This window comes from Camponotus vicinus, unplaced genomic scaffold (assembly GCF_025532165.1).
Source record: "Camponotus vicinus isolate PSW18456_S1 unplaced genomic scaffold, iyCamVici1.0 SCAF_13, whole genome shotgun sequence".
NCBI classification, from domain to species: domain Eukaryota; kingdom Metazoa; phylum Arthropoda; class Insecta; order Hymenoptera; family Formicidae; genus Camponotus; species Camponotus vicinus.
In genome coordinates, this window is record NW_028141949.1 from 7,705,235 (window position 1) to 7,723,898 (window position 18,664).

Sequence of the window (18,664 nt, forward strand, 5' to 3'; positions counted from 1 at the left end):
CGAAACGCGGCAGGACGAGACGGTCGAAGGAACGGGAAATATAAAAAAACATATTCCGACGCTATGCATCGCGTAACAGATTTGTGAAGCATGCGTGGGGGAAAATAACATGTCCGTGTGGTGTCGTTGGTGCGGAGTGCGAGAGTTCGTATTTCAACGCGATCCGGTTAAACAGTTTGTAGATTTCGTTACGCGTCCGGTAAAATATTTTAAACACATAATTTGTATAGCGCATAATGCGAAAGCGTTCGACGCGCAATTTATTTTGAAATATATCGTGGAAAATTGTAGGGATATTGAACCGAAAGTAATTTTAAACGGCACAAAAATTATTCTTTTAACCGCGGGACATACAAAATTCATCGATAGCGTTAATTATATGCCGATGCGCTTATCCGAATTACCTAAGGCTTTCGGGCTAAAGGATACTGAGGATAAGGGCATTTTTCCGCATTTATTTAATACTATCGAAAATCAAACGTACGTCGGACCGTTACCCGATGTACAATATTATTCTCCGGATAACATGAAATCGCAAGAGCGCGAATGCTTTCTCACATGGCATACCGAAATGAGGGAAAAAAATACCGTGTTCGACTTCCAACGCGAGATAGTGCGCTATTGTCGTAACGATGTTGATATTCTTCGACGAGCGTGCGTAGCGTTTAGAAAAATTTTCCTAGATCGCGGAAATGTATGCCCGTTCGAGGAATGTACAACTATTGCTTCGACCTGCATGACGGTTTTCCGGAAAAACTTTTTGCAAGCCGATACGATAGGCATTATTCCTACGGGGGGATACAGATGCGCGAGCAATCATTCGCGTAAAGCCTTACAATGGCTGATATGGATGGAGCGCGAACTCGACCGCCGTATAAATCACGCGGGGCGTGCGCGGGAATATCGCACGATCGAGGGTACGCTCGTCGATGGTTATTTCGAAACGTCTGTTGCGGGAAGGACGCAGCGTCACGTGTTGCAATTTCACGGTTGCTTTTGGCACGGATGTCCAACTTGTTTCCCTGTAAATCGCGATAAAGCGCTTTCGTCGGGGGAGGATCGCGGAGATACATTAAATTCGCGATATGAACGAACTCTCGCAGTTTCATGGCGCCTTCGTCAGCGGGGATACATAGTGTCGGAAAAGTCGGAGTGCGCCTTCGACCAAGAAATGCGCGACAATCGCGTAATGTATGATTTTCTCGCGAACCATCCGATGGTAGAAACACCACCGCTCGATCCTCGCGACGCGTTTTTCGGTGGGCGTACGGGAAATATCGCAACTCAATACGAAGTCACAGGTACAGAGAAAATACGCTACGTCGACGTATGCTCATTATACCCGTTTGTATTGAAGACGGGCGCTTTTCCGATCGGTCATCCGGAAATTTACGTCGGCGATGAATGTAGCGCGTTAGTCGGAAGGTCACCGAATTATAATTTCGACTCGCTCGAAGGCCTCATACGCTGTAGAGTACTCCCTCCTCGTGATTTATTTCACCCCGTACTTCCGCATCGCGTACGAGGAAAATTACTCTTCGCGTTATGTCGTAGTTGCTGCGAAACATTTTCTCAGACACCGTGCACTCATAATGATAGCGAGCGTGAATTCGAGGGTACCTGGGTAACCTGCGAATCACGCAAGGCCGTCGAGAAAGGTTATCTCGTAACGTCGGTAAGCGAAATTTGGCAATATAGAGTTAGCCAATACGATCGTGCGTCGCGGCAAGGTGGATTGTTCGCCGAATATATTAATACGTTTTTACAGCTTAAACAGGAAGCCAGTGGTTGGCCGAGCGAATGCGGGGAAAACGACGATGAGGCAAAAGAGCGATACTTGAGGGAATATGAAAAAACTGAGGGTATCGTTCTTGATAAGCGAAACATCGCGCGGAATCCTGGTTTACGCTCGGTTGCGAAACTGTGCTTAAATTTATTCTGGGGAAAATTCGGCCAACGATCCAATTTGCCGACTACCGAAATCGTAAAAACACAACAACGTTTCGCGACATTACTAACGAGCGCCGAATACGAGATAACCGACATATTACCCGTGAATGACGAGGTAATGTATGTTTCGTGGCGACTGCGACAAGAGGCTCTCGTTCCCTCGCCGATAACAAACGTCGTGATAGCAGCGTATACGACTGCACTAGCGCGTTTAAAATTGTACGAGTACCTAGAACGTTTAGATCGTCGTGTATTATATTACGATACGGATTCGTGTATTTTTATAAGCACCGGTGATTCGAACGAATACATGCCGCCTACGGGAAATTTTCTAGGCGACATGACGGATGAACTCGAAAGCTACGGCCGCGGTAGCTATATCGAGGCGTTCGTGTCCGGGGGCCCGAAATTTTACGCCTACATCGTGCGAACACCGGAGGGTAATACTCACGAAACTTGTAAAGTTAAGGGTATTACTCTCAATTACGAGAACTCACGACGAATTAATTTTAATGCTATAAAAAAGCTACTATTAGCGAGAGAAAAACACACACAGGAAAACGAAGAAGAAGAAAATAACGAAACTTCGATAAATCTACGCTTTAATGCGATTCGACGTACGGCGTTTCATGAAATTGTTACGCGAAGTGAAACAAAAATATGTGCGCCGGTATTAGTAAAGCATAGATTTATCAATAGCAGATATTCGCTACCATACGGATATGTGGCGGTATAACAATATTCTTATTTCTTGGGTGACTTTTTCTTTTTTAAATAAAAGTCGCGCATTTTCCGATTTTATTTTAAAAAATAGAATTATAAATATTGTAAGTAGCATAAGAAAAATGTAAAATTTATAACAATATAAATATAATTCTTCTTTGTATATATTTCTGTATATTAATAATAAGCAAAAATTTTATTAAAAAATGGCTGGTTTTGAAAAATATTAATAAATGTAAAAATTTTTTATCTTAATTCGAGTTTAATACTTTTAACTTTTCCCTTCTTCCTTTATAACACCCCCGCCTCGCGTTCAATCATCCGCATGTTCATCTTTTTACCTCTGTAGTGCAATGTAGTCTAATTATAATAATTATAATAATTATAATAATTATTGTCTCCTACTGAGATGCTTTGTCTCTTTTTCTGATAAAGTGCGTCATGAACCGTTCGAGCGGAGGGGGCTTGTTTCGATATTCCATAGCGGGCCCCGAGACGGAGTGGGGAGGTAAGGATTGTTTCCTCGAGACATATACCGCCGGCTACCCTCCGAAAGTCGGTAGGTGAGGGGGGTTCGTTCTGCCAAGACGTAGCGAGAGCGACTAAGGGCTAGGTAACGGGAATTTGACTCGGAACCCTATACAGGTGGGCCAGGGCTGGAGTGGGAGGAGGATTGCTTCTTCGAGTCTAGTACCGCGGAGGTAGGGAAATAAAAATTTGATAAATCGGCGACACAGCCGGCGTCGACCAATCGCAGCTCTGGGCCACTATGGTGCGAGCCAATCAAACTCTGGACCACTATGGTGCAAGCCAATCAAACTCTGGGCCACTATGGTGCAAGCCAATCAAAATCGAGACTTCGGGAGGTGGGGCATTGTTTCCACCAATCAGAACGCCTCCCTCCACTTCACCTGGCCACGCCCACGGCGCCAGGTGCCGAGTGGTGGGGGTTTGTTTTGACGCACCATAGTGGCCCATATCTACTAGGATGAAAAATAATATCTCGAAAATGATGCGTCGCAGAAATATAGGACTCATGCCGTTAATTAAGGTTTCTTACAAAGACTAATTTACCATATAATAATAATTTTTAAAAACCACCTCTTGGGGGTGAAATCTAATATCTCAGAAACGATGTGCCACAAAAATATCAAACCTGTACTGTTAGGTATGACTTGTAGAAAGACTAATTAAGCGTATAATAACAATTTTTAAAAACCACTCCTTGGGGGTGAAATCTAATATTTCAGAAACGGTGCACCACAGAAATATAAAACATGTGCCGTTAGATAAGACTTATAGAAAGACTAATTTACTGTACAGTAACAATTTTCAAAAATAAAAAAGTATCCCTTAAAATAATTTACAAATATTTTCTCCCAAAAAATAATTTGCAGAAAGGATATAAAATTTTACAAAAAGGTGTGAAATCCCACTAAAAAGAAACTTAAAAAGAAAAAAAAATACGCAAAGTGCATAAAAAGTATTCTACCTTGCATGCATGTTTAATAAAAAAATTCCTTAAAAATAATTTACAGTAATTTTTCCTCAAAAAATCATTTTTCTAAAAAACAAAATCTCAACAAATAATTTTCATCAAAAAATATTAAAAAATAAGATATTAAAGCTAAATATGAAATCAACAATTACTATTAGCCAAGTATTTAAGAGCAATTTATAAATTTGATATAATATTTGCCATGAAATCAATTTTATACTGTAGAAATATTATACATAAATTTTCCCTAAGAAATTAAAACGCATTTTATATTTATTCAGAGAAAATTGATGTTTAAAATATTTAATGAGAATTAGGATTCTTTTAATTCTTAAAACATTTTTTATATAATGTATATAATTTAAACAAAAAGTTTTACGCAAGTTTTAAATCGCACAGACTTCAAATCGAAGTAAGTTATGAAAACTTGGCGTGCCCGGATCGTTATCAAATACAGATTAAATATTGAATTACATAATGTCTAATATTTTACATTTCATTGGAGATATATTTGTTTATAATATAAACAATCCGCCAAGTTTTCATAACTTATTTCGATTTAAAGACTGTGCGATTTAAAACTTGCCTAAAACTTCCCAGACAGCACAAAAAGGCCAAAAGATGTCTTAAAGACGTCTAGAGGACCTTAAGACGTCTTTAAGTCGTCTTTTAGATGTCTTTTGGACATGTGTGCTGTCTGGGTTTTTTTTTAATTATATACATTATATAAAAAATGTTTTAAGAATTAAAAGAATCCTAATTCTCATTAAATATTTCAAACATCAATTTTCTCTGAATATATATAAAATGCGTTTTAATTTCTTAGGGAGAATTTATATATAATATTTCTACAGTATAAAATTGATTTCATGGCAAATATTATATCTTTACAAATTGCTCTTAAGTACTTGGCTTTCTCTTTCTATGTGTTGTGTACATGTGCGTTGATGACGGTGACGATGATAAAGACGTTTCTTAATTGAAAATTTTCATATTTCGATTTTGCGTTATAATATCTTCGTTTCTAGATCACACAGCACAAAAATAAAGATACTTTCTTTATATAATTCAAACTCGATCTATCGATTAAGGCTAGTAAGAATTCGATCCGTTCAGCCGTTATTGAAATCCGATAATTTGAGTTACACTCATCTGTCCGACTCGCGTATAGATACACGGAGTGCCGCGCTAATGCTTCGCATGAACTTGGCGCGAGACACTACCGTGTCTCTTGCATAGACATATAACAATAGACTGCGCGTTCCGTGAGAGGAGCTGAAGCAGGAACTAAAAAGAGAGAGCAATAGCGTAAGTCGTTGTGTCTTTCTCTACACGCGAGTTGGTGGGGATGTAAAGAGAGGAAGAACTGGGGAAACGTTCTAACCTATGGTGACGGTTCGTGATGTAGAAAAATGGTTAACGCTGCACAGGTTCTGCTCAGTGTCAACACGAGAAGAAAAAGAAGAAGAAAAATGGTTAACTTGTGTTGTGTTTGTAAGTTAGAAGCTGGTATTATTGCGGATGTTTCTTTCCATAGGCAAGTATTTTGACAAATATTGATTTATAAATATAAGCAGTTTAATATTATATATAATATTATATTTTTCTGCTTGCTTTGAATTTGATAAAAACTTTTTTTGACAGTACAAAACTATTATAAAATTATAATTATATTTTAGAATTCCCAAAAAAGAAGAAATCAAAAACAAGTGGTTTACAAATATAGGTAGAAAAGTTCATAAATATGCAACAGTTTGTAGCAAACATTTTGAGCAGGAAGATTTTTATTATAAAGAAATTAATCATATTATGAAAAGATTTTTAGTACCTACAGCTGTTCCATCTGTATTTATTTCTAACTGGTATATTTTTCTTTTAAATATTTTAATACTCAAAATTTTCAATTACTATTTAATGAAGTATATATATATATATATATATATATATATATATATATTTATTTATTTACAATTAACAAATTCAATAATAAAACAGTAATCTACAAATATTACTTAAAATTGTTAAGAAATTAATTTTATACTTTTCTAATATTTTTATTTAAAGTTAATTGCATAACTGTACTTATATATTTTCAATGAACAGCAATGATTGTATGCAGCCATCGGTTTCAAGTAATGTACCATGTAATACTGATACTACAACAAATGAAGTCGTTCAACGCAATAAATGCTTGACTGTTAGAAATCCAAACGCAGAAAATGGTGCAAATAACTTTAATTTTAATAAAAATATTGGAGAATTTGAATTAAATGATTTAAAATTTAGTACTAATTCCACAGAAAATACTCAGAAATCAACATTAAAAAGGTTTGTTGTTAAATATTATTTTTTAGAATAAAGTAAGAAGTGGTATTGTAATATATCAAATGATGTATGTATATGGATAAATACTATTATTTCAGGAAAGTAGATGAGCCAAATATAAGTGTAAAACGATATTGTGTTCCGCGATTCATAGGGGATTTACGCAGAGAAAACTTTACTTCTAAAACTAGCTGGAAAATCGTTAATGATTATGTTATTAAGTCAAAAAGAAACAAAAAAATTTCAAAGCAAAAAATCAATCGCTTACAAAAAAAGGTAAAAAATTTGCAAGGATTGTTATATCACTTGAAACAAAATGGATTAATTTCGAATGATGCTTGTAACGCTGTAAATGTGAGTCATTTGTTTGATTAAAATAATTACATCAATGGCTGCTTTCGCGACAGAATCAAAATGATCCTGCGCTGTGATTGATTAAATCTGAAGTTTTATTGAATTTTATTTAATAAAATTTCAGATTTGATCAAACAACGTAGGATCATTTTAATCTGGATCATTTTGATTCTGTCGCGAAAGCAACCAATATATTATTAAATCAATTTTTATATTTAAAGTACTTGGCTTGTTATATTGTACAATAAAGGAATTATATGAGACTCTTTATATTGAAAATACAAGTTTGACTTTAAATAGGCCGTAAGAGCTGAACGCGGATGGTGATGCGTGAGTTTCAACTAGAATGAAGTTTTCGTTGAAACTGATGTATGTGCTCTGGGCACAACTTTTACTTGGTACGATACTAAGGAATTTAAATAATTCTCTTGTTATATTGTAATCATGATATAGATTTGTATTTACTTATATTACATTTAATTACTTATACTTTGATATGTATTAATATTTTTAGGAGTATGAATTATTAATTGTACATAGATACATGACACATATTTATTACTTTTACTAATCTGTAATTTTACCTTTTTCGACAGATTAAACGAATATCTTATATCAAATTATTTTTTAACTATTTCAATTTTAATTTTATTTACAGTTTTTTACGTCTCCTGTAATAGCCGAAATTATTCGAAATCTTTTAACCACAAAAAAAAAGAGCCCTTATCCTCCTGCCTTAAGAGAATTTTCCTGCAGTTTATTATTTCATTCAACAGCTGCATACAATTATGTTAGAAATACTTTCTTGAAAAAATTACCTCATCCTCAGACAATACGGAAGTGGTATTCGAATATTGATTTTAGTCCTGGCATTAGCAAACTGATTTTAGACAATTTAAAAAACATGATTGACGAAAATACTGCAAAGGGTTTAAAATTACAATTTGGATTACAAGTGGATGAGATGTCCATAAAAAAATCAGTCGAGTGGGATGGTAAGAAATATCATGGACAGGTAGATTTAGGTCTGGAAAATGAAGAATCTGAAGAAGCAACTTATGCTTTAGTATACATGATTGTAAGTTTAAATGGATATTTTAAAACTCCAATAGCTTACTACTTCATACGAAGTTTGACTGCTGACGTAAGAGCGAATATTACTAATCAAATTTTAACAGTTTTGCATGATAATGGAATAACAGACATCAGATCAATGACATTCGATGGTGCTGCAACAAATTTGGGTGTGGTAAAGCATCTTGGCGCCAACATACAAAATTTTGAAGATTGTTTTTTTAAGCATCCAATAACCAAATCATGTATTGTTGTTGTGCCTGATTCTTGTCATATGCTAAAGTTAGTTCGAAATACAACATCTGAGTTTGATTTAATTGACAAAAACGGTAATCACATTCAATGGCGTTATTTAGAGAAACTTGTCGAACACCAAGAAAATGAACATTTACACTTAGGCACCAAAATTCGTCGTCGGCACATACAGTATCAAAAAGAAAAAATGAAAGTGAAACTTGCAGCCCAAATTTTTAGCAATAGAGTTTCAGATGCACTGCTGTTTCTGAAAGATAATTTTCCTGATAAATTTACAGGTACAGAAGCAACTGCAACATATCGCAAAAAAAATAAATGATATTTTTGATCTCTTAAATTCAAGAAGGAAGTTCGAAAAATATTCAATGCAAAACTGTATAACAATAGAAAATCTTACAGAGACAGAAAATAGAGTAAACGAGTATATCGATTATATAAAAAATTTAAAAATCGTCGAAGACAAAGTTTCAAATAAAGTTACACCCATTTTAATGAGCAAACGCAGAACAGGATTTTGGGGATTGATAATCGGTATGAAAAGCGCTGTAAAACTTGCACGCTACGTTTTCGAACAAAAATTGATGACGTATCTTTTGACTTTTAAATTATCTCAAGATCATCTTGAAACTTTTTTTTCATGTATTAGAAGAATGGGTGGGTTTAATAATAACCCAACTTGTCGACAATTTAGGTCAAGTTATAAGAAGCTTGTTACTCATGTAAATTCTATTATACCAGATAACGCGAATTGCATACAGCAAGATAATACTAAATTGTTGAAATGTGCAAATTTAGATCTTAAATATAATGATAATTCTATAAATGAAGAAGAATTAGTTAGTATAGCATTTGAACATGATTACGTAGGCTGTAATGGTTGGGCATGGAATGAATATAATAGCGAAATTGTTACGTATATATCAGGCTTTATTGTAAGGTTTATGAAGAAAAAGATCAAATGTGAAATATGTCTTCAACAGTTAGAAAAAGATACTATTACTTCTAAACTCATAAAATTAAAAAATCGAATACCTGAAAGAAACACCGAAATTACAAATCAAATCAATTTCACAAAGCAAAAAGGAAGGCTTGATATCACCAAGCGACGACGTTGTTACTGTATGCAAAATTGCAGAAAAAGTTATTAGAAGTACGCCAAATTTATTTTCTATGAAAAATGTGCTTGAAAAGCTTATTATTCATGCGAAAAAATTATTATCTTCTTTGAATTTGTTTCCAAAGCTAGATTTACTGCCAGAAAAAGCAGCTGATTCTAGTCATAAGTTAGATTTAATAAATCTAATTTTAAAAAAATATTTTGATATTAGATTGAGACACGAGGCTAAATGTTCACAAGATACGATTCAAAGAATCAGACAGTTTCATACCAAATTAGTTTTATTTCAAAATCAATGAAAATATTAATAAATAGATTAATATTTATATTAAATTATATAATAACTTAATCAAAGTATTAGATGTATAAGCGCATATATAATAAGTTTTAAAAGTAATATTTTAAAGATATATATAATAATAATTAGTTTTATTTAATAAGGTAAAAATAATAAGTATGTTTTATATGTTTTTATGTTTTGAATATATATAATAAGTTTTATGTTATAAATTTTATGTATACGAGTAAATCATCAAGTATGTTTTGCGTTTTTATGTTTTATAATTAGTACATTATAATAAAGTTTTATGTGATAAATTTTATGTAATACAAGTAAAAAATAAATTTTCAAACCTTGATTAATGCAATAATTTATTGTATTGAAAACTATTATTGAATTATTATCATCGTTATTTAATTTTTTTTTCATAATTGAAATAATCAACCAACTTTTAGATTTTTTAATTCATCGCATTTTAATCTTTTTTATATATATAGCATAACATTAATTATTTTAATACATGTTTTGAATTTCATAAACCATTCCGAATTATGCAAGTGTAAAGTGATCATTTTCACTTTTTTCCCCTCATCGCCTGCTATGCGTCTCCTCTCCGTACTCCTCCCCACTCTCTATGGTGTGCGAGAGAGAGAGCACGACTTACGGACTATCTCTGTCCTTCAGTTTGTGCTTCAGCTCTTCTCACGGAACGCGCAATCTATTGTTATATGTCTATGGTCTCTTGAATAGATACACGGAGTGCCGCGCTAATGCTTCGCATGAACTTGCCGCGAGGCAATACCGTGTCTCTTGATGACAACTTTTTTTAACAAAACTCTTGTACAATTGTAATATTTTAGAATTATATTGTTTATTTTGCGCAATTTCATAATTTATATTATATTTGGCTTAATAATAGGTGAGTTCTTGGTGTTTTAATATAACATTTGTCAAAAGTTTTATATAACATGATATTTAACGAAAGTTTTATATATTCTAAGTATTACACACATTATACAATTTATGTATAATGTGTGTAATAATGTATATATTTAATTTTATCAAATCGTCAGATATTGTTGCAGTTATAGCGGCATCATGCGGGTAATATTTCGCCAGCATTTCGTTTGGCACATAATGCGTGTCTTCCTTCCAAATGTCATTTCCTGCGGAATAACCATTAAAGTGTTATTACACCATTCTAAATTTATAAGTATTTCTAGCATCTCCAGCAGTATCTGAGAAAAAAGATGTAACATGTGAACAGAGCTTCTATTACAAACAGAAAAGGACAAATTGCATATTTTTCTGCCTATATAAAGTGTTTCATTGGCTTATATCTTTGTCAAGGTGTTACAAGTTTAATAAATTAATTAGAGTTAAATTTATAGAAAAATCATATCATATGAGTAATACCTCGTTAGCTGTTACTGCAATAGGTTCTCTAGAACACCGTTGCTTGACGAGACAATCCGGGAATGTGTTAAAACTTATGTTAAAACATCTTACATCTTCTAAACTACTCGTGGCACTATAAACAATAAAACAAATTACATATGTGTGTGTGTGTATGTATGATAAGAAGAAAATACGGACAAACTCGGATAACTATTAATCTAATATTATACTTACTATTTTGGTTTCCAAAATATACGTCTACGGGAGCGATATGGCAACTTTCCTATATCGCAACGTAGGCCAAGTCTCCTCGCCACACTATGATATATTATTAATAAAACTATTTCTTGGCCATATTTATTTTCTAAGACCTGTGTCAGTAATTACAATACAATAAATTAATTACAGAGAAAAAGAGAGAGAAGGTGTGCTTTTAACGTAATAATATGAATATATTATTACGTTATCATGTTTACGGCATAATTGGGCATAATTTCAATATATTATAATATAAATCCTTAATAACTTACATTATCTATATACATGTATTCCAAATCTGTGTTTTTCGATTTGTTTGGTCTGAAGTTTAATTTGTCAAATATATATTCCTCGAGTGTATCCATAATTTGCCTTCCTTCCATTTCATTCCAATGATTATCGTCGATGTTGTTGTTTTTCCAGTAGGCAAAATTTTCAGCAGACGTCGAAAATATTGAATGGTCGGGGTGTTTTTCTCTGAGGCAATTCAGTACTTCTAATGCGATATTATCTAGTGACGCTTTTACAAACGAATAACATACATCCTTTAGGGGTTGGAACCATTGTGCTACAATAGTAGCACCCCGTTCCAAAAGCTGCTCTCTGTGAGATTGTTCTTTAAATCTCTCCCACTTCTCTCTCACCGAACGTTGCCTCAGGTAATGAAACAATTTCATGTTGCAATATCTTTCTGCTTCTTCTTTTAGATCGCAATCCTCTTTTCTGAAAATTTATATACATACATATATGTATATATATATATATATATGTGTGTGTGTGTGTGTGTGTGTGTGTGTGTGTGTGTGTGTGTGTGTGTGTGTGTGTGTGTGTGTGTGTGTGTGTGTGTGTGTGTGTGTGTGTGTGTGTGTATGTCAATTTATATACATATATTATTTGTATATATGATATATATATATATACAGGGTGTCCCATTTTAGAAGTTCCACCCTTATAACTTTTCAGGATCAACGTTTGAAGGAAAACAACTCGAATAAAAGTTGTAGGGAACATAGGGGGCTATCTAATAGTGACCTTGGATTCGACATTAAAGGTCATTTGAAGGTCAACTTCCGTTTTTTAAATGGGAACCCCTATTTTTTATTACTTATTCTTGTAGCTTATCTCGAGAGTTTTCCAAAACACTATAATGTATATATATATATATATATATATATATATATATATATATATATACATATATATATATTAACTATGTAGTAAGTATATTAGTCTACGATATTAAAAGCAATTTAATTTATATTGCACCTACCGTGGAGATTGCGCAAGCAAGCTTTTAAGCTCATCCATAAAAAAAGAATTATTTACAAAATTATCAGGCCTACAAATTATTTCATTTAAATGTTCATCCAAATAAAATATTTGTTCAAAATTTGTGAAATTATCTATTGAAGCATTTAAGGTATAGTGATCATGAATTATTTGAGACACGTAATTCCGTAATTGTCTCGCACAATTAATGCCTGTTTCCATAAAGTTTAAACTTTTTTTATCCTTCTGTGCGTTCTTTTCTGATTCCTTTTGCTCATTTTCTTTAGATATCTCGTCACAAAGTTTTTTCGCAGAAGGCCATCTAAAATTAGAACGAAATATACTTTAATAAACTTTTGAAAATCATATCAAACAGTGCTATTGCATCAATAATAAATGTTCAGAGAAATAAATATTTTGAAATATTCAAAGTATCAATTAAAAAATCAATCTTCTTGTCTCTTTACATAGAAAACATAAATATGCAGAAAAATATATATTATATTCATAAGCTTCATTAATTTTAAATTATAATTAAACTTTACACTAAGAATGTACATAATAACAGTAAATATATACAGGGTGCGCCAAAAGTCTGGATACACCTAAATATCTCACAAACGGTGCATTTTAGAAAAAAATGTTTCAGGCAAAAGTTGTATGGTTTCAAGGGGGACATAAGGTGGTACCATTGGTTTGACCTTGAAGAGTCATTTGAAGGTCACGTGAGGGTCAATTCAATTTTTTTAAATGGAACACCCTATATATTTTTGCACACTCTTGTAGCTTATTTCGAGAGCTTTCCAAAACACTATCATTAAGTACCTTTTCGTTAAGTACTTTTTAAGTTATGAGGCTTGAAATAATTTCTTAATTTTACATAAACCGTAAAAAATATCTTGTAAAATATTCATTTTTCGATTATCTTACCTTAATACTTTTATGTAGAAAATAATGAGAGGAATCAATTGGTGTAAAGAAAACACATAGTTGTTTTTAAGAAAAAATATGGAATTGTTAATTGCAAATTACATATTTTTTCTTCAAAAATATTTAAGATTATCTTCTATTTTGCATGCAGGTAAAAAATATTATGTTGAACCTCTATGGCAAAAACAGATGTATTGAACAAAAGAGTCATGTGCGTCATCCGAAGGACCTCTCCCTTCCATTTAGTTCGAAAGAAATTTTGTGTCCAAGAAAGGCAAAGTTCTTTTTAAAATTATTTTTCCTAGAAATCTCTCGTTTACTTTATGCGTACATTTATGGCAAAAACAGATGTATTGAACAAAAGACTTATGTGCGTCATCCGAAGGACCTCTCCCTTCCTTTTAGTTCAAAAGAAATTTTATGTCCATAAAAGAGAAAGTTCTATTTAAAATTATTTTTTCTAGAAACCGTTTACTTTATGCGTACATTTTGTAAAAGTTGAATTTTCTTAGAATCCTATATGTGTTACACGTGAGTTTTAGAGATAATTGATATCGAAACAAAAGAATCAATGATCAAATATTTTATCGCAAGGAAATGTCGATTTCTGAAAATAGATTTCGAGAAAATGTGTTCCCTTTTTTCCCTTCTTTTATTATCTTAAAAGTGCATGTGCAGAATGAAAGTGTCGTCTTCCGTGTCTTTTCGGTTTTTTTCCATAAGCATGGTCACGTGACAATTATGGTGGGGGAAAGCTGAAAATTTTCAAACCTACAGGTATACAGTCCAGAGTGAGGGTGGACAAAGTGTGGAGAACTTTCGTAGCAACTGTACTGCAGTAAATTTCGTGTGCGCGTTCGCATAAAGAATCAATTATATACGAAAATAATTGTGATTATCTTAAATTACACTTTTTCGCAGTATTTCGTACTGAATTCTTTTCGTAATGGCTACGATAATGTGCTTACCTGAAGAGTTGATAGCTCATATTCTTAGCTATAATGATATCAGTGTTGAGGATATCATTAACTTCAGATGCACGTGCAAACAATTCAAGTGGGCAGCCAAATACGACAAGTATTGGGAAAAAAAATTTTCTCAGAGGTAATTTTTTGTTTTACGCTTTTTTTGTAACTTTATTCCATTAATCGCGCAATGTATCACTTGAGTATATAATATAATAAATATAATAAGTTTAATATACTAACTATATAATAATAAGGAGAAATTAAATCATGATAATTACATATTTTACAAGTTTATTTTGTTAATTTAATTATTCTTTGTTTTATTAATTTTGATATAGTAACCCATTTTATGAATATAGAATAATGTGTGTGTATGAGTGTATGTGTGTGTGTGTGTGCGCGCGCGTGTGTGTGTGTGAGAGAGGGAGAGCGCTAAGTAATTCTTTATATAATAATTACGTAATAAGGTTTAGATAATGGAATAATGTAAATACTGCTTTGAATTGTTCATTATATTTACTATTATTATGTACATTCTTAATTATAATTTAAAATTAATAAAGCTTATAAATATATTATATATTTTTCAGCATATTTATGTTTTCTATGTAAAGAGACAAGGAGATTGATTTTTTAATTGATACTTTGAATATTTCAAAATATTTATTTCTCTGAACATTTATTATTGATGCAATAGCACTGTTTGATATGATTTTCAAAAGTTTATTAAAGTATATTTCGTTCTAATTTTAGGTGGCCTTCTGCGAAGAAACTTTGTGACAAGATATCTAAAGAAAATGAGCAAAAGGAATCAGAAAAGAACGCACAGAAGGATAAAAAAAGTTTAAACTTTATGGAAACAGGCATTAATTGTGCGAGACAATTACGGAATTACGTGTCTCCAATAATGCATGATTACTATAACTTCAATGCTTCAATAGATAATTTCGCAAATTTTGAACAAATATTTTATTTGGATGAACATTTAAATGAAATAATTTGTAGGCCTGATAATTTTGTAAATAATTCTTTCTTTATGGATGAGCTTAAATGCTTGCTTGCGCAATCTTCACGGTAGGTACAATATAAATTAAATTGCTTTTAATATCGTAGACTAATATACTTACTACATAGTCAATATATATATATATATATATATATATATATATATATATATATATATATATATATATATATATATATATATATATATATATATATATATATAAAACACATATATAAATAATATATGTATATAAATTATTACACACACACACACACACACACACACACACACACACACACACACACACACACACACACACACACACACACACACACACACACACACATATATATATATATATATATAAATTTTCAGAGGAGCGGATTGCGATCTAAAAGAAGAAGCGGAAAGATATTGCAACATGAAATTGTTTCATTACCTGAGGCAACGTTCGGTGAGAGAGAAGTGGGAGAGATTTAAAGAACTATCTCACCGAGAGCAGCTTTTGGAACGGGGTGCTACTATTGTAGCACAATGGTTCCAACCCCAAAAGGATGTATTTTATTCGATGGTAAAAGCGTCACTAGATAATATCGCATTAGAAGTATTGAATTGCCTCAGAGAAAAACACCCCGACCATTCAATATTTTCGACGTCTGCTGAAAATTTTGCCTACTGGAAAAACAACAACATCGACGATAATCATTGGAATGAAATGGAAGGAAGGCAAATTATGGATACACTCGAGGAATATATATTTGACAAATTAAACTTCAGACCAAGCAAATCGAAAAACACAGATTTGGAATACATGTGTATAGATAATGTAAGTTATTAGAGATTTATATTATAATACATTGAAATTATGCCCAATTATGCCGTAAACATGACCATATATTCATATTATTACGTTAAAAGCACACCTTCTCTCTCTTTTTCTTTGTAATTAATTTATTGTATTGTAATTACTGTCACAGGTCTTAGAAAATAAAAATGGCCAAGAAATAGTTTTATTAATAATATATCATAGTGTGGCGAGGAGACTTGGCCTACGTTGCGATATAGGAAAGTTGCCATATCGCTCGCGTAGACGTATATTTTGGAAACCAAAATAGTAAGTATAATATTAGATTAATAGTTATCCGAGTTTGTCGGTATTTTCTTCTTATCATACATACACACACACACATATGTAATTTGTTTTATTGTTTATAGTGCCACGAGTAGTTTAGAAGATGTAAGATGTTTTAACATAAGTTTTAACACATTCCCGGATTGTCTCGTCAAGCAACGATGTTCTAGAGAACCTATTGCAGTAACAGCTAACGAGGTATTACTCATATGATATGATTTTTCCATAAATTTAACTCTAATTAATTTATTAAACTTGTAACACCTTGACAAAGATATAAGCCAATGAAACACTTTATATAGGCAGAAAAATATGCAATTTGTCCTTTTCTATTTGTAATAGGAGCTCTGTTCACATGTTACATCTTTTTTTCAGATACTGCTGGAGATGCTAGAAATACTTGTAAATTTAGATTGGTGTAATAATACTTTAATGGTGTTATGCCGCAGGAAATGGCATTTGGAAGGAAGACACGCATTATGTGCCAAACGCAATGCTGCCGAGATATTACCCGCATGATGCCGCTATAACTGCAACAATATCTGACGATTAGATAAAAGTACATAAATTGTATAATGTGTGTAATATTTAGAGTATATGAAACTTTCGTTAAATATCATGTTATATAAAACTTTTGACAAATGTTATATTAAAACACCAAGAACTCACCTATTATTAAGTGAAAATATAATATAAATTATGAAATTGCGCAAAATAAACAATATAATTTTAAAATATTACAATTGTACAAGAGTTTTGTTAAAAAAGTTGTCATCAAGAGACACGGTAGTGCCCCGCGCCAAGTTCATGCGAAGCATTAGCGCGGCACTCCGTGTATCTATTCAAGAGACACGGTAGTTTCTCGCGCCAAGTTTATGCGAAGCATTAGCACGGCACTCCGTGTATCTATACGCGAGTCGGACAGATGAGAGTAACTCAAATTATCGGATTTCAATAACGGCTGAACGGAACGAATTCTTACTAGCCTTAATCGATAGAGCGAGTTTGAATTATATAAAGAAAGTATCTTTATTTTTGTGCTGCATGATCTAGAAACGAAGATATTATAACGCAAAGTCGAAATATGAAAATTTTCAATTAAGAAACGTCTTTATCATCGTCACCATCATCAACGCACATGTACACAACACATAGAAAGAGAAAGCCAAGTACTTAATAGCAATTTGTAAATTTGATATAATATTTGCCATGAAATCAATTTTATACTGTAGAAATATTATATATAAGTTCTTCCTAAGAAATTAAAACGCATTTTATATATATTCAGAGAAAATTGATGTTTGAAATATTTAATGAGAATTAGGATTCTTTTAATTCTTAAAACATTTTTTATATAATGTATATAATTTAAAAAAAAAAGTTTTACGCATGTTTGAAATCGCACAGTCTTTAAATCGAAATAAGTTATGAAAACTTGGCGTGCCCGGATTGTTTACATTATAAACAAATATATCTCCAATAAAATGTAAAATATTAGACATTATGTAATTTAATATTTAATCTGTATTTGATAACGATCCGGGCACGCCAAGTTTTCATAACTTATTTCGATTTAATGACTGCGATTTAAAACTTGCGTGAAACTTTCTTTTAAATTATATACATTATATAAAAAATGTTTTAAGAATTAAAAGAATCCTAATTCTCATTAAATATTTTAAACATCAATTTTCTTTGAATAAATGTAAAATGCGTTTTAATTTCTTAAGGAATTTATGTATAATATTTCTACAGTATAAAATTGATTTCATGGCAAATATTATATCAAATTTATAAATTGCTCTTAAGTACTTGGCTAATAGTAATTATTGATTTCATATTTAGTTTTAATATTTTATTTTTTAATATTTTTTGATGAAAATTATTTGTTGAGATTTTGTTTTTTAGAAAAATGATTTTTTGAGGAAAAATTACTGTAAATTATTTTTATGATTTTTTTATTAAACATGCATACAAGGTAGAATATTTTTTATGTACTTGACGTATTTTTTTACTTTTGTAAGGTTTTTCTTTAAAGGTATATATTATCATAAATCTCATCATAAAATTGAAAATATTAATTCCCTACAACGTTATAAGATATTAAAAGATATTAAAAAATATTTA

General features: G+C 31.9%; 4 protein-coding genes across 5 annotated transcripts; 3 read left to right on the plus strand and 1 right to left on the minus strand.

Moving 5' to 3' along the window:
- The first annotated feature begins 385 nt into the window (after nt 1–385).
- On the plus strand, nt 386–2,686 carry LOC145964656 (uncharacterized). The gene has a single exon (XM_083087659.1). The coding sequence runs from the start codon at nt 386–388 to the stop codon at nt 2,684–2,686; it is 2,301 nt and encodes a 766-aa protein (XP_082943785.1).
- A 2,886-nt stretch (nt 2,687–5,572) lies between these two features.
- On the plus strand, nt 5,573–6,683 carry LOC145964102 (uncharacterized). The gene is made up of 5 exons (XM_083086511.1): nt 5,573–5,708; nt 5,851–6,033; nt 6,275–6,393; nt 6,458–6,499; nt 6,595–6,683. The coding sequence occupies exons 1-4, from the start codon at nt 5,584–5,586 to the stop codon at nt 6,493–6,495; spliced, it is 465 nt and encodes a 154-aa protein (XP_082942637.1). The 5' UTR covers nt 5,573–5,583; the 3' UTR covers nt 6,496–6,499; nt 6,595–6,683.
- Nucleotides 6,684–10,661: 3,978 nt separating this feature from the next.
- Nucleotides 10,662–13,810, minus strand: LOC145964657 (uncharacterized). The gene is made up of 6 exons (XM_083087661.1): nt 13,752–13,810; nt 12,503–12,823; nt 11,505–11,955; nt 11,209–11,345; nt 10,993–11,107; nt 10,662–10,814 (listed from the first exon to the last, which is right to left on the minus strand). The coding sequence occupies exons 1-6, from the start codon at nt 13,808–13,810 to the stop codon at nt 10,662–10,664; spliced, it is 1,236 nt and encodes a 411-aa protein (XP_082943787.1).
- Nucleotides 13,811–14,244: 434 nt separating this feature from the next.
- Nucleotides 14,245–17,132, plus strand: LOC145964083 (F-box only protein 21-like). Of its 2 annotated transcripts, XM_083086486.1 has the most exons (6): nt 14,245–14,535; nt 15,153–15,473; nt 15,781–16,231; nt 16,383–16,519; nt 16,621–16,735; nt 16,913–17,132. In XM_083086486.1, exons 1-6 carry the CDS (start codon nt 14,378–14,380, stop codon nt 17,054–17,056), a joined length of 1,326 nt encoding a protein of 441 aa, XP_082942612.1. In that variant the 5' UTR covers nt 14,245–14,377; the 3' UTR covers nt 17,057–17,132. The 2 variants fall into 2 exon arrangements, with proteins under 2 accessions (XP_082942612.1, XP_082942613.1); XM_083086487.1 differs by lacking the exon at nt 15,153–15,473.
- The last annotated feature ends 1,532 nt before the right edge of the window (nt 17,133–18,664 follow it).

Coding starts and splice junctions, on each gene's coding strand:
- LOC145964083 (XM_083086486.1), top strand. CDS start 14,378: ATGGCTACGATAATGTGCTTACCTGAAGAGTTGATAGCTCATATTCTT. Junction 16,232..16,382: donor AATACATGTGTATAGATAAT/GTAAGTTATTAG, acceptor TTACTGTCACAG/GTCTTAGAAAATAAAAATGG. Junction 16,520..16,620: donor ATATTTTGGAAACCAAAATA/GTAAGTATAATA, acceptor TATTGTTTATAG/TGCCACGAGTAGTTTAGAAG.
- LOC145964102 (XM_083086511.1), top strand. CDS start 5,584: ATGGTTAACGCTGCACAGGTTCTGCTCAGTGTCAACACGAGAAGAAAA. Junction 5,709..5,850: donor GCGGATGTTTCTTTCCATAG/GCAAGTATTTTG, acceptor ATTATATTTTAG/AATTCCCAAAAAAGAAGAAA. Junction 6,034..6,274: donor TCTGTATTTATTTCTAACTG/GTATATTTTTCT, acceptor TTCAATGAACAG/CAATGATTGTATGCAGCCAT.
- LOC145964657 (XM_083087661.1), bottom strand. CDS start 13,810: ATGACGCACATAAGTCTTTTGTTCAATACATCTGTTTTTGCCATAAAT. Junction 12,824..13,751: donor GCCATAAATGTACGCATAAA/GTAAACGAGAGA, acceptor TTCTAATTTTAG/ATGGCCTTCTGCGAAAAAAC. Junction 10,815..10,992: donor TTGCAGTAACAGCTAACGAG/GTATTACTCATA, acceptor CTTTTTTCTCAG/ATACTGCTGGAGATGCTAGA.
- LOC145964656 (XM_083087659.1), top strand. CDS start 386: ATGCGCTTATCCGAATTACCTAAGGCTTTCGGGCTAAAGGATACTGAG.